Raw genomic sequence first — 15,793 nt, 5'->3', positions numbered from 1 at the left:
CCGTTGCGGCGCACAGGCTCCAGACGCGCAGGCTCAGCGGCCACGGCTCACGGGCCCAGCCGCTCCGTGGCATGTGGGACCCTCCTGGACCGGGGCACGAACCCGTGTCCCCTGCATCAGCAGGCGGATTCTCAACCACTGCGCCACCAGGGAAGCCCTGGCTTCTTGTTCTTAACATTTATTCCATATTGTAGTACCACTATTTTTGGTGTTACATTAGATATATGTGATTTATTGGTTATTAATAGAACTTCATTTTCGATGTTAAATGTATATTGTCAAAGTTGAATTGAACAGCTCCCATTTCATACACCCACTTGAGAACTCTTTGTTTTTGCCTTAGCCACTGATGTAAACGCTATCCGACAGAGTGTAGTAGCCTCATCACTCTCTGGAAGGGACCACACCTTGGTCACAGATGTTGCTTCTAGGTCTCCTTTGGTCTTCATGCATTAATCATTTGCTTCATTTTCTTGGAGCATTTATGGACGAACTTAGTTTATGGATATGAAAAGCATAGAGACCTCACTTTCCATTCTATAAATTTCCACTGGGGCTCAAAGTTTCAAAGCTGTGTTACCAAAGCAGTTATAAATCTAGAGCCTGAGGAAAAGAGGGAATTAAACACATTTATATGTCCTCCTTTTCTTTTTGGCTTGATTACCCAGGCACCTTGTACCATGGAGGAATTCAGGAAGTTACTAAAGAAAAAGACATAATTTCACTCTTGCAAAATGAATTATAGATGCATAGTGGACAGATGGGAAGATGGTCTCAACAGATTATTGTGAAAACTTAATCTATAGTATGTTAAAATGTAAAGAACCTCTATTCCTTCATATGCCACCTAATTATTCATGTGGGGTGTGTGAGACGTATTTATTGAGTACTTACTCATTATTTGCCAGGGACTATACTAGGTATATAAATATGTTATTTTATTTAATACTCTGAATAACCTACAAAATGAGGATATTTTGCAGATACCCTTATTTCCATTTTATAGGTGAAGAAACCTGAAACTGAAGAGAGTTCCAGTAACTTGCTCCATTCACACAGCTATTCAGTGCTGGAGGGTGACTGGCTCCACATTTTTGTACCATTAGGTAGAAACTTGGCAATGAAACTTAAAACATTTGCCATGCCTGTAAACCATTTGAGAGTACACTTTTGTAATGTCTTCCTAAAACTCTGCATTTTAAAAGATATCACTTGTACTTACAACTTATGGTTATTCCAAGTTCCACACTGTGTTTCTTAGGGAGCTTTACATGAAATGTTCCACTACTCGGGATGACAGACTCTGTAATTTCAAAACAAAAAAGAATGTGTTTAGAGAAGACTAGGAAGATTGGAGCACCAATCAATGAAAACGCATCAGGAGTACTTGTATCATCATCATCGTCCGTAGTTAAAGCTGTAGGAACTGACATGAAATCCTGATAAACTAAGCTCCTTGTGAAGAACAGACGTCCTACCCACAGGCAACAGTGCATAATTCACAGCAACAGTCGAGTTCCACGTTTTTAAAGTGTGATTCAGACAGCATCTCCATCAAATTTACCTAGGATGCAAGTGAAAAATATAGATTCCCGAATCATCCCAGATCTGTGGGATCCGAATCTCTGAAGACAAGGCCTAGAAATCTGCATTTTAAACATATTCTCCAGGTGATTCTTAGGTATACTAAAGTTGAAGAACCAAAAGTAGCTATATTCTTTTCTCCCCCAACCATATTTTTTGCAGAGTTTATTATTCAGCAGTGCTTTCTTTTTTTCATTCATAGCTGGGGGAGATCGATTTCGGAAAAGATTTCAGTTAGCTGTGACGGTCGTTGATTTGGAGGAGGAGAGGTGTGCCTGAATTTGTAAGGTAAATGTGGAAAAGTACACTTAAAGATGTAGAAGCAGCAGTGATAGTCAAAATATCTCACAACCAGAATGGTCCTGACCACAGCCACCCAGACTGAGTGCTGAGCAGAGGTGGAACAAAGGGACCCAGGAGGTCCCACTGCACCAAGGATGACCCTCTAGTCTCTGGATCATGGGGACGTTTCAGGGAGGAGCACGAGGGCAGGGGTCACTGGAACAGAGCGAAGTTGGGCTCAAATGTTGGCCAACCAGTAGAGAAGTAAGCTAATGTAGGAACAGAGAGGGAAGCGGTGTGTACTGCTCGACTCTCAACCTTGGATAAATCTACTGTGATTTTACCAGGGCGTGACCAGTATCCGAGAAAGAAAGAATTGCTACATATTCTTAAATATATTCTTAAAATTCCTCTAACAGTCTGGGAGGCGTTCAATTGGAGACAAGGTTAAAATGGAAATATCCTCTTAAGAGATAACATCTATTCACACTAAGTAGCTAATGACTATAATCCTTTCTTGAAGGTTTTAGAAAGGGGTGGGAAGGGTTGGCAAGAAACAAAGGAAACATTAGCATAAGGGGAGGCTTGTGGGATGTTGGAATGAAACCACTTTTTCTGCTTCATTTTGTGCCAAGCTAGCTCCCAAACCGCCACAAAGAATTAACTACAGCTGCTGTGATGTGGGTAGAACTATTCAGTCCTCAGGCCCCTAGTCCAATTTGTTAATCACATTTTTAACATGTTTTGAGTCTCTGCAAAGCAGAGGTGAAAGGTGGGGTGGCCTCATGGAAGCAGAGTACTTCCTTCCTTCATCTGTCTTAACCTGCTCTTCCTGGCCTTTTCTACTTGCCCATGAAGAATTTAGGCAGTAAACCTTTTGTAAGACCAGAACCTGGGCTTCCCTGGTGGTGCAGTGGTTGAGGGTCCGCCTGCCGATGCAGGGGACACGGGTTCGTGTTCCGGTCCGGGAAAATCCCACATGCCGCGGAGAGGCTAGGCCCGTGAGCCATGGCCGCTGAGCCTGCGCGTCCGGAGCCTGTGCTCCGCAACGGGAAAGGCCACGGCAGTGAGAGGCCCGCGTACCGAAAAAAAAAAAAAAAAAAAAGTAATAATAATAATAAGACCAGAACCTGATCTTCCAACTCAGAGTAACTGGCATAGACAAACAGGAGCACACAGTAAAATTTTGATTTTCCTGGGCCCTCCAGGCTTCTAGAAAGTCATCTGTAAAGAAGGTTCCCCAAACTGCCCTGGTAAGTTTCAGCCGGGGCTGCTGGGTAAAGGCAAGTCTGTCCCCTCTGGCTTCTTCCTTCTTCCCAGTTTTTTCCTCATTTCGCTGGGGCGTGAGGGAATCTGTCGCCTTCTCCCACTTCCTCCCTCTCTTCTTAATTCTCCTGTCCTGTCAGGTGTGGCCCCTTGAGTGTCACAGATGTTGTCCTCAACTAAGACTAATCTAAGATGTGCCAGGAAGTAACAACATATATTTATTTGTTTATTTATTCATGAAGAATTTGTATCCTTCCCATTTCCCAATCGGAACTTGAGATAGATAAAATTAGTTATTTCCCCCAGTAGATTTCAAAAAGACTGGCTAATTTTAATATATTGGGGCAGAAAAAGAGAAATGAGGTTAAGTAATAACCACCTCGGTATGCTTTACTTCTTTACTTCAGGTGCTCCAAGTATCACAAATATTTACTTCTAAAAGATCTCTCAAATCCTTCCTTTCATCTCTTCTCTGAATCTTTGTGAAGGCTAATTACTACCTGCTTCCCACCACCAAAAGAGAAAGTTTAGGAATTTGGAATTAGCATGCAGACTGGGGGCAGACAGGGTATTTGGAAGAGGCTAGTTTGGCCCATCCGCACCAATAGCCAGGCTGCAGAGAGAAGGCAGAAAGAAACAAGTGTACTTGAGGACAGTGTGAGGTCTTGGAGAGAGCCAGTGGTTAGCCTTGACAGCCCCTGGGTCTAGCTCTTCCAGGGGCTGCCTATTCCCTGTCCTCAAAGGCTGTGAAACACCAGTGTGCTTCCAGGAAATGCCTTTCCTGTCTAAATTAGCTTGAGTGCATTTCTGTGGCTTGCAACTAAATAGCTTTGCTATTTAGAGAACTCATTTCATGTATGTTTGTTTTAGTGTTATCCGTTTTACGAAAACGTTCTCTGTGAAAGGGGAGGGGAGCATAATGTATGTATATGTGTATCCACGTATGTATATGACATCTTGCCCAAGATGCTATACAAGTGAGTCTTTGATTCATAAGGGCCTGGAAAACACAGATCTAAAATAGTTACTATAGAAACATTTTGCTTTACATTAAAAAAAAATTATTTGTTATTTTTGGCTGTGTTGGGTCTTTGCTGCGTGTGGGCTTTCTCTAGTTGCGGCGAGCCGGGCTACTCTTCGTTGCAGTGCGCGGGCTTCTCATTGCAGTGGCTTCTCTTGTTGCGGAGCACAGGCTCTAGGCGCGCAGGCTTCAGTAGTTGTGGCACACAAGCTCAGTAGTTGTGGCTCGCGGGCTCTAGAGCGCAGGCTCAGTAGTTGTGGCGCACGGGCTTAGTTGCTCTGCGGCAGGTGGGATCTTCCCTGACCAGGGCTCGAACCCGTGTCCCCTGCATTGGTAGGCGGATTCTTAACCACTGTGCCACCAGGGAAGCCCTTGCTTTACATTTTTAATGTAGGGAATCTTGACCAAGATTAACATTGTTAATGACACTGAAGGAGACATTATCACTTCCTGGAAAACAGTAATAGATCACTTTTGACTACATAAGATTTGAAATATTTATAATGATGAATAAATATCAACATATGAATCTCTTTGATCAAGCTGTGGCTTCATTTTAATCTTAAATGTCAACATGATTTATTTTCTATTTGGTAATTTTTCCCCCCATACAATGACTTGGTTGTTAAAGCCAAGGCACGTTTAATTTGGGGTTTCTTAAGGAAATGATAATAAAGAGGAAAAAGAGCCAATATTTGGAGAAACAACAGGTTTAGAGTAAGTAAACAGAACATTTATTTTCTTACACTCCCATGTGATTATTTTGTGCTTCCCTGGTTTTGCTTTATCTTTGTTAATACTGTAATTAAAAACACATTTGGGTAAACAAAGTCCTCTTTCTTTCCAACTGGTCTGCTTTTTCTGCCCAAAGCATTCATTGTTGGCACAGTAAGATAACCACCACATCACAATTCATCAACCTGGACACCCTTGTGAGATTTGAAAAAATTAAGGAATTATAATGGGGGCAAATGTAAATGTTTAACTCCCACTCACACAGAGGAAAACACGGGGGATTCTAGTAATGATGGCAAACAACATTTGATAGGATTTTTCACGGAGGCTTCTTGCCAGGACAAAGCTGTATTTTTTCCAACAAAGTAACTTCAGCATTAAAGTAGAAACTTTAAGCATTCATGATATTGTACACTGGTATTTAAAAGACAGTATTGAAAAAGGCAGAATGTAAACTGTGCATATGTTATGATTATAGCTTTACAAAATTATATGTATGGTAAAGGACTTTGGTAAAGAAATATATAAAAAATAAACTTTTGTTTATTAGAATGATGGGGTTATAAGTAACTTCAGCATAAGAAAAATCCCTTTAACATTACTACAATTTGTTTGGACAGTGGTACCCATGTAAAAAGAGATAGATTTAGGCAAAAGTGTACTCACCGTCAAGCTTTTTAACCACTGTCTGTGTCACTTAGAATGTTTATAAAATAGAGATAGGTAATCTCTAAGATCCAATAGTTTGAGAATTAGTGTCTGGGTATTATATATTTCTGAGGAAGAATTGGAAATGAATGGTGGTTCATATCCAGACAATTAGGAGTGATACACATAAAATAAAAATGCATGTATAGCACAAGTAAATACTTAGTAGACACTGCTATGGAGAAGGTCAATCGTGCTGGCTATTCCACTACTGGGATGTAGTGAGTAGATGCTCCCCGAGATCCTACAGTGCATAGGAGAGACACCTCCCCTCAACAAACAATGTCAGTAGGGCAGAAGCTCAGAAATCCTGCTGTTTCACGCTGGGAACCCTAATATCGTCTTGAAGAGGGAGTGTAATACGATATGGAAAAGACAGGTGCAAGTCAACAGACCCGGGATCTACCGTTCACTTTGCTGTATGACCTTGAGTTTCCCCACCTGAACCTCAGTTTTCCCATTCACAAATAAATGAAGGTATTGGATTATAACAGTCCTCCCGCCATGAATGTTCTACAATTATAATAAGTACATTCTGGGGCCACAGGACAGCCTTATTTGAAAGGTATACTCTCAGTGCCATCTGACTGATCCTTAAGAGGTCTTTTACTGGCTTCTGCTTGGCCACAGCTGACGGGAAGGGGAAGATGCTACACCTAAGCTGGGCCACTTAGGTGCTTTTTCTTGGGAATTAGAAGTTAAAAATGGCTAGTCCTGGTTGGGCATGTTAGCAAGGATGGGGCGATCATGTACAGTCAGAAGTCACAGAAAACTTGTACAGGGACAAAGGGAGCAGATGTGAAGAAACAAGCAGTACCAAGAGACGAGGAACCTCAGAGAAGCAATGGGTATGAAATCAATTCTTGGTGCAGACTGAACTTCCTGATCCTAGTCTCTCAGGAGTGCCAATTGTACCTCATTCATTCATTCATTCATTCATTCACCAAGTATTGGCTGAGAGCCTCCTGTATTCCAAGCACTATTCTGGGTGCTGGGGTACATTCTTGAACAAAAGGCACAAAGTCCCTGACATCATAGATTTTCCTACTGGAGAAGACAAGACAATGGACAAATAAATATACCCCATAACATCATGGCATAAGAAGGGACAAGAAGAGCTATAAATCTGGGCAAGGGGACAGACAGTGATAGATGTCGTGGAAGGCTCCTTTGAGCAATCTGAGCAAAGATCTGAATGAAGTGAGCAAACCACCCAGACATGTTGGGGAAGAGCTGCCCAGGCAGAGGGAACAGCAACTGCAGACAGACTTTGATGGGATTGTGCATGGCAGGAGCAGCTAGTTCATACTCCCTCCTCATTCTAAGTCCCGCCCTCCTCATTCCAAGTCCCGCCCTCCTCCTGAGAGACTTCTCCACGTTGATGCTCCGCCCATCACTCTGCATCCCCCACTTCCAGACCCCTGGTTGAATGATACTTGCCTCCACTCCGCTTCACTTCGGCAGCTCACTACCCTGAGCCTTACTTGACCTCTGAAATCTTAAACTCTAACATGCCACTTTGACCTCAGTCTCCTGGCTGTTAGCCTTCACATTCCCTTCCTCTCACTCCCCCCATTTTCCTTCCTGAAGACTCCTAATTCCTTAAGTGCTCCCTTTCCTTTTGGTCTCTCATGCTGATCCTTTATTGATTTCCGTCCCTCTCTAAGCTAGATTCTTTCAAGCACAGGCAGTATGCGTAGTGCTTAGAGTGTGGCCTTTGGAGCCGCACTGTCTGTGTTAAAATCCCAGACCTACCATTAATGGGAATCTCCGTTTTCTGGGGACATAATAATAGTAACTTTCTCCATTGCTGTTTTAAGGACTAAATGAGCTAATGTACAGGCAGGGCTTAGGAAAGTAACATGCCATAGAGTAAGCATTTGATAAATATCATGATAATTTTGATGCTATTATCATAATCATTCCTCTGCTCTTCCTGTGACGATTTGAACCTCTATGACTTACGTGCTCCTTCTTTGAAACTTCTCTGGAAATCTCAGTCTCTGGATCAATCTAATCATCTACTGTCTTTGCTTTTATTCTTTGGCAGTTGAGGTCTCCTGACAAAAAACGACTTGACCATGCAGTTTGATGTTGCTATAGACTTAGAGCTTCTGGACTCTGCTTGGTCTACCACCCAGCTTGAAAATCCCTTTACGTGAGTCTGGTTGGTTATCTCATTCATTTCCCCATTAGCTCTTCTAAACCTTCACCATTCTTTTCAACTCCCCAAGGTGCTTACCCTTTCACCCTTGCTTGACAGTTCTTACATGATCTTCCTAAACACAGCTAAAAATGTAATTACATTCTCACATCTTTCTCTTCAGACTCCTAGGGAGAGGTCTGCTAGTTTCTGTCTTAGACGAGTTATCTACCTATGTTCTAGATAACTTCCCTTCTCATCCCTTTGGAAACCCGTATCTACCAATTATCTCTTTTCTCTTTCATTTATTTTGGGCCCCAAACATGCTCAAATCTCTCCAGTCTTAACCAAACAAAATAACACCTCTCTGAATGTGGAATCCCCTTCTATCTGTTGTCCCATCTCCTTTCATCTACAGCTAAATGTCTTGACACTGCCAAATGTCCTCTGGGGCAAAACTGACCTTGGTTGAGAACCACTGATTAGAAGATAGGGTGGTATAGGACTTCCCTGGTGGGGCGCAGTGGTTAAGAATCCGCCTGCCAGTGCAGGGGACATGGGTTGGAGCCCTGATCCGGGAAGATCCCACATGCCTCGGAGCAACTAAGCCCATGAGCCACAACTACTGAGCCCTCCCGCCTAGAGCCTGTGATCCACAACAAGAGAAGCCACTGCGATGAGAAGCCCGCGCACAGCAACGAAGAGCAGCCCCCGCTCGTCGCAACTAGAGAAAGCCTGTGCGCAGCAACAAAGACCCAACACAGCCAAAAATAAATAAATAAAATAAATAAATTAAAAAAAAGAAGATAGGACAGTATATTAAAAAGAAGAAGATAGGACAGTATAAGACAGAGCACCAAGTATGTAACTAAATGTTGCAGAAGTTCTCAAAAGAGGAGCCCATGGTGGCCTCCAGTCCTTTTCATCTACTCCCTGCATTTTTCCTGCCAAACTGTCTTCCAAGACCCCTTGGCAGACAGACAACAAGCATAGATTGTCTGTACTTCTCCACACTTTCTTCCCTCACCCCTCAGCTCCCTGCAATCTGACTTCTGTCCCTCAGTTGCTCGAAACTTCTCTACGATGTCTTTCTTCCTAATTGCTGAATCCAGTGGACATTTCCTTTCCCGCCTTCCTTACTTGAATTCTCCACAGCACTTTTATGCTATTGATGGCGACTTTTGCCTTGAAACTCTTGCTTTGGCTTCCAAAGAGTTTTGGTTCTCCTCCCACTTCTCCTATAGCATCTTCATCGTCTCCTTTACTAGCGTCCTTTCCCTTTAAATCTTAGTATTCCTCAGGCAAAGTCCCCTCCTCAGTCCCCTTCTTAACACTACTCTTTCCCTAGTGGTGTCCTTTATTCCATGACTTTAACCATCACCGCCATGTTGGTCACTCCTCAGTCCTGCTCTCCAGCAGAGACCCCAATCCCAGGCTCCAGGAGGTAGCCTGCAGTCTCCCGGGCACTTCCTTCTGCATTCCAGTGGCAACACACTTTCAGCAAGTCTATTCTTATCTTTCAGCAGTTCTTTCTTGTGTCTAATTGGATACAAAGTCCTTGAAGATGTCGATCCTTTCTATTCTTTCTTTCAATGATCTGAACATAGTGCAGCACCTAGCACTTAGTAACTGGTACTTGGGAAGAGTCTCTTGAGTAAGGAATGGATGTACTTGTCCTTTTTTCCCTAGTATTGACAGTGGATTTGCCTACTCATGTTTAAAACAGAACTCTTTTTGTTATCCCCAAATTTCTACGCTTCAGGTCTTCTTCTCAGTTAAAGATACGGCTATCTGCTCAACCACTCACCTTCATAACTCAGGATCATTAGGATCTCCCCTTTCTCTCATCTTCCATATCCGACCCATAAGCAAGTTATGTTAGCTCTGCTTCAAGCCGCATCCTAAACTTCGCTCTCTGTCACCATCTCTAGCACTACCGCCTTGTCCAAGCCACCAATCTTCTGCTACGATCTTCTGTTCTTCTCTAAGTTTGCTACTGTCCCCCTACACTTCACAGGGATCTCTCCAAAACATCCATCAGGTTATCTCACTCCCCTCCGTAACAGGCTCCATGACTTCGTTACCCTTGTAAAATTGTACCAAGGCACTGCACTGGCCTGTTCCAACCTCTCCCACCCCACCTCCAAATCCAAACCTGACTCCTATCCCCAGCTCCCTTATATGCTCCAGCAAGAGCCCTTTTTGCTGTTCCTCAAATCCACCAAGCTTATTACACTGGCTGCTCCCTCTGCCTGGAATGCTCTCCTCCCAGATTCTGACATGGCTGGCTCCTTCTCAACCTTTAAATCTCTGCTGAAATGTCTCTTCCTTAGAGAGTTATCCTATGGAAAAAAAAAAAAAATCCCTACAGTCATTCTCTAACCCCCATTCGGTTTTATTTTCCTCAGAGCACTATTACTGCCTAAATTTATATTTACTAATTTTTAAATTAACTTTCTGTACTGCTATAATATAAGCGTCATGAAGACAGGGATTTTTTTTTTCCCCTCTCCTGTCCACTGTTGCACCTCCACTGTATAGAATAGTAACTGGCCCACAGTAAACATTCAGCAAATATTTGTTGGGATAATGTGACCCCTAGGTCCAAAGGCATATCTTTATTGATTGGTAAAGGTTATTGGGTCTGTGAGATAGTATTTCATTAAGAGAAGACAACTTTCTTAAATGGGAACTAGCATAGACCTCTAAACCCTGTACACCTATTAGCTACTGACAAGGACTCCTTCCATGGTCAAACTTAAGTCATACAAATGCACTTGCTGTTACTGACGCTGAGTTCAATCTCTTTCCTATTGCAAGTCTTGATCGCTACTGAAATAGCCTTGAATAAAGTCTCCCTTGTCATTTTTAACAAGTGTCTGGTACGATTTCTCTTTAACGCTAGAGACCAAATATTTACCTACTGGGCTTGAATAAATCCACCCAATGAATTTTCATTGTTCCCCACAGAACTTTCATATTTTTTTTTTGCAGTGGGAAGAGTCAAAGAGAGGCATTTCTTGCCCCTGTGACTGAAGAATATGGTTTCTCTAGCATATAGGGGAAAAGTCAGGAAGAATAAAGGCTACATGATTTTTTAAATCACTTCTATAGCAGCTATTACTTATTCATTTTGTCACATTAATTTTCAATTGTTCTTGTGGTGACATTTTAATGAATAATACAAAAGCGATGCTCAGTTCAAAATGACACCTTGAACCTCCGAAGCAAAAACACGTTTGTTACATAAAAACAATTTGTCGTTCCTCCCCCATCCCCTGCCACATAACCCACATAATTCACATGGGGTCCACTCCTGACTACGCAGCTGACTTGAGATTATATGATCGTACCTGCAACATCGAACTCAATTTCCAGTGTGACCTTGCTTGTGATTGAAGAGTCTCGGAGGAGCTGGCTGGCTTCCTCAAAGGTGCTGTCTTCAGTTGGAATTCCATTAATGGCCAACACTCTGTCTCCAATCTGTAGCACCCCACATCTGAATTTAGAACCACACGTTACAGGTCACAGATGGAGTAAATAATTATCCACTTGAAGTTGCCAAGATCCTGGCAAATAGCATTTGGTCTCATTTATTTAATGCTGTGGGCATCCTATTAGGTCAACTGCAATATCCCACATTCCTTTTTTTTTTTTTAATAAAAGTGTAGCTGATTTACAATATTGTGTTAGTTTCCGGTGTACAGCAAAGTGATTCGGTTATATGCAATGTCCTACATTCTTGCATTTCTTGGCTACAAATGTGAGCAAGGGAATCTTGAAGTATCCCAGAAAAGTAATTAATAATTCAGCACCATGGTATTGTTATAACCTGATCTGAACCAATATATAGTAATGATGAATGTGCATTCCCCCATGGCACAGAAATTATTATGAAGTTTGGACTTCAGAGATTTTTTTAATGGATTTTTCCCCCTTTTTAATTAATTTAGCCTCTAGTCGCCAATGGACAAAAATCTGCTGAAGGCACTCACGCTCGCTATTCTGTCTCAAACCTGATCAAGAACGTAAAATTTTATTGTCAGAACAGAGTTCATCACGTCTTGCATTTCCTGCGTTGAGCACTGTTCCATAATTTATTAGCTAGTCAAAGATAGCCAGCGAGAAATGCAGGGCAGACAACGATGCCGTGAAAGAAAATGTCTCACCTCTCTGCCGGGCTGTCAGCTTCAATATAGGAAATCAGAGGTGGAGAGGAGAGGGTCTCGGTGGCAAACACACTGCCCTGCAGTTGAATCCCAAATCCTGTGACAGGATCTGCTGTGAGCACAACCTCTGTGGTTTCTGTGTGAACAACCTGCCCAGCCAAGCCCACCGTACTGGAGGCTAATGACACTAGAGGAACAAACACACACACAAGAAATGACTTTAGATTGGAACAGGCACCAGGAACGCCAGCGTTTCTGAAACAGATCATGTCTCCGGAACAAAAACTCATTGGCAATGGTGGGATGTGAGGTTTTGCTCTTTTAGCATAAAAAGTTTCACCAGAGCTGAGCAGGATAGACGAATCTCCCAATATTTGTCACATCTAAGTTACAGCATCAGTGTAGCCCCCTCCTCAGGCCCACCCCTAATAGCAGGGACAGTTGTGGGAGCTGTAGGAAGAGGATGGTCTTGGGGTCAGGGTACCTGGGGTCTAGTCCTGGCTCGACCACTAAGCAACCAGTTGGGTGACCTTGGGGTAAGTCATCTATCTCCTTCCTATCTAGGAAAATGGGGGTTGGGCTTAACTGGTCTAATGTGGTTTTTTTTCCCCCCCACTTTAGCCATTTGTACCTAAGGTTCCAGCTTTTACAAACAACTTGACCTTCAGTTTTGAAGAAACAACTGATCCAAGTCTGGCTCCTGGGGTGATGAGGATGTTCTGGTCATCAGCCTAAACGTGGCGCTGGGCTGCCACAATGGAGTCCTTTAAACCCTACATTCCTCCTACCCGCAAATTTGGTCTCTTCCGCTCTTGATCTTTCCACTGGCTCGCCAGCCTGTTTTGTTATCTCTTATTTCATTCATTTCTCTGATATTCATCCAAGGCCCCAGGCACAAAGCTGTCTAGTTCCCATTCCCGACCTAGGTGGTGAAGAAGCATCCTCCAGGAAAGCCTTCCTCGCAGCGCTGCTCACTGGCACCCGTGCCTCCTTTGCTCTCTGTGAGCAAGCTGTCTGCCTGTAGGGTCCTGCGTTTGACTGCCACTTCCTCCAATAAAGGTCTCTGGCCTCCTTCCTCCAACTGAAACCTGATGACACCATACACCTCAGGACACTCCCCAATCACAAGCTATTTTTCCTTACGCTCCCTGCCTGGGGCAAGGAGAGAGAAGGGTTTAGAATACTCCTTGCTGCCCGTATGCAGTGCTGTTTATCTCAAATCACTCCTATTTCAAGTTCCATATTCTGTATTCATTTCTGCTTTGTCTCATCTTCAAACCCATAGTTTTCTGTTTTTGCGAAGTCCCTCCATTTCCTCACTGACTTCAGGACTTGGCTGTGAACCTACCTCCTCTAAACCTTCGTCGTCCTCGGTACCTTTGACATCACGGCCGTAATCTCCTAACATGCTGGCTTGACGGTTCTTCATCTCTCTCAATGCCAGTTACTAGAAGTTCCATCCTCCTCCAGTTCTCTGCCAGCAGAGCCCTATGCTGGACCCCATCTTCCTTCAAAGTGGATAGAGCTCCAGGATCTCAATATCTGAATCCTCCTTATTGATCACACGTCCTTATGAGCCATCTTCTCAAGTCCCTACGATCTGACTTTCTCCTCTTTATGACGTCTAGTCCCATTTTCTCCCACTTGTCTCCGAGTCTAATGGCTTTCAAACAGTATTTTTAGCAACGGATATTTCCCCCCCTTCATATGAAAGCACGTAAGAGATGCCCTTGTATTCCAGATAAGAACACAGCTACTGCAGGTAGTGAGGTAGGAGCAGAACACTCCAGAAACTTCTGCCTCCCTCACGTGAGAATCTGGTTTGCAAGCCATCATCTTTCCTCGTTGCCTTTTCTAACATCACTTTCCTCCACACTCCACCTGGACCTCCGATGACCATTTCAATGATGCCTCTGCTACTATTCTTACACCTCATGTGATTTTGTCTACTCTCACACACCGTACTCTTTGGTAACAGCCAGACACTCCACTGCTGTTACTGAGGTGCTGAAGGGTGCTACAGAAAGTCATGACGAATTCACATTATTCTCTATGGGGTCCTGGAATCTTTTGTGGTGTAATATTTTGTCACCTTATTTGATTCCTCATGGGATTTTTCAGAAATATTTCTACTCTTTTAAGGGTCAAACTTTACTTCCTTTCCTACAAGACTGAAAAGATCCAGCCATTTGACAAGAATTCCTTAAACAACAGGCTTCTCAACCTCAGCTTCTCAGTATCATCATTTACTCTCCCCCTCCATCCCCATTTCACCTGCTGCAACTAAGGAACCCATGTGCTGCAAACAAGGAGCCCACCTGCAGCAACTAAGATCCAGTGCAACCAAATAAATAAATATCAAAAAAAAAACAAGGGAAGGGCTAAAGTGGCAGAGGGCACAGCACATACAGAGGTGCAGAGGCATGAGAGCAGGCCTGGAGAACATGACTCAGGAGCAACTAAGCCCGTGTGCCACAACTACTGAAACCGAGCTCTAAAGCCCGCGAGCCACAACTACTGAGCCCACGTGCCACAACTACTGAAGCCCGTGTGCCTAGAGCCCGTGCTCCACAACAAAGAGAGGCCATCGCAATGAGATGCCCACACACCGCAATGAAGAGTAGCCCCTGCTCGCTGCAACTAGAGAAAGCCTGTGTGCAGCAACAAAGACCCAACGCAGCCAAAAAAAAAAAAAACACCCCAAAACCAAAAAACTTTAAGATGTGTAAACATCCACCTGAGATAGCCAAACAGATTATCATTTATCTGTAGTCACTAATATCCTTGATCAAGACAGCAGTCTTACCTCACACAAATGTTTGCCCATTAAAGCAGAAGTATGAACATGAATGCATCTGTTTTAATTGCTCTTCCCTGCTGAGGGCTGTTAGCCCGTTTTCTCTCAGTAAGCAGTGTTGCACAAGAAGACATTTTATGTAAAAAATCTCGTATAAAAATATCCACCACAAATCCTGAGGCATTAAATGGAAGACTCAACCTATGTATTATGTCAAAGTGGAACCATGTGAAAAATGCCTAAGTTTGAAAGCAGTGTTAACATCTCAGATACGGGCATCATAACAGCAAACACTAGTGCTTACTTCAGTAGTGCTTTTACTATTTAATAAGTATTGTTCTAGCATATAGTATATTTATAATTATAGTTCTTATTTCATTGGGTAACTGTGAAGATTATATGAGAATATATCATTGTTCATACATATATATGAACATATCATACATATATATGAATATATAGTCTAGAATGTATTTCTTGTCCTGCATGTTCCTTTCAGTGATGAGAATACACACACACACACACACACACACACACATATACACATTTTCATATAATCTTCACAATTACCCAATACGGTAAATACTATAATTAGCCCCACTTTGTAGCTAAGAATGCCAAGGTACAGAGAGCTTAGAAAATCTGCTCAAGGTCCTAGAGCTAGAAATTAATGACACTGGGATGAGAACCCACACAACCTGGTTCCAGAGGCTATGCTCATAACCAGTTCACTCTGTTGCCTTCAACTCATTTCTTCCATGAGTAAATAATTTGCTCTCTCGAGTCAGCTAAGAAACATATGAGGCTCTAGAAGTTCCTTGTTCTCAGTCTTCCTTCTATTTACCTATACTAAAGATGACAAATCTTCTATTTGAAGGGATATGCACGTCAATATCATGAATACACCACAGTGGAGGTTTGCGATGGTTTTCCTTGTAAGGAAACCTCAGGTTCTTATAACATGAAGAGACCATGTCCCAGTGTGGGTGATGGCTTGTCTCCTACACTGATGGTGGCATTGGTAGGCCTGGCCACAGACCCACCTCTGAAGACGAATCTCTGGCAAACCAGCTGCAGAGCCAATAGAT

The 15,793-nt window shown here is 43.0% G+C and overlaps 1 protein-coding gene across 2 annotated transcripts in view; it reads right to left on the bottom strand.

Moving 5' to 3' along the window:
- Positions 1-15,793, bottom strand: part of GRIP1 (glutamate receptor interacting protein 1) — a 203,486-nt gene that overhangs the window by 76,663 nt on the left and 111,030 nt on the right. For both annotated transcript variants that reach the window (XM_024737136.1, XM_024737137.1), the window contains 3 exons: positions 11,909-12,095; positions 11,093-11,238; positions 1,223-1,303 (listed from right to left, as the gene is read on the bottom strand). In XM_024737136.1, the coding sequence (XP_024592904.1) occupies positions 1,223-1,303; positions 11,093-11,238; positions 11,909-12,095 (414 nt within the window). The remainder of the gene's footprint in view (positions 1-1,222; positions 1,304-11,092; positions 11,239-11,908; positions 12,096-15,793) is intronic.

Source organism: Neophocaena asiaeorientalis, unplaced genomic scaffold (assembly GCF_003031525.2).
Source record: "Neophocaena asiaeorientalis asiaeorientalis breed wild unplaced genomic scaffold, Neophocaena_asiaeorientalis_V1.1 scaffold134, whole genome shotgun sequence".
Lineage (NCBI taxonomy): Eukaryota > Metazoa > Chordata > Mammalia > Artiodactyla > Phocoenidae > Neophocaena > Neophocaena asiaeorientalis.
This window is presented reverse-complemented; position numbering and strand designations above follow the sequence as displayed.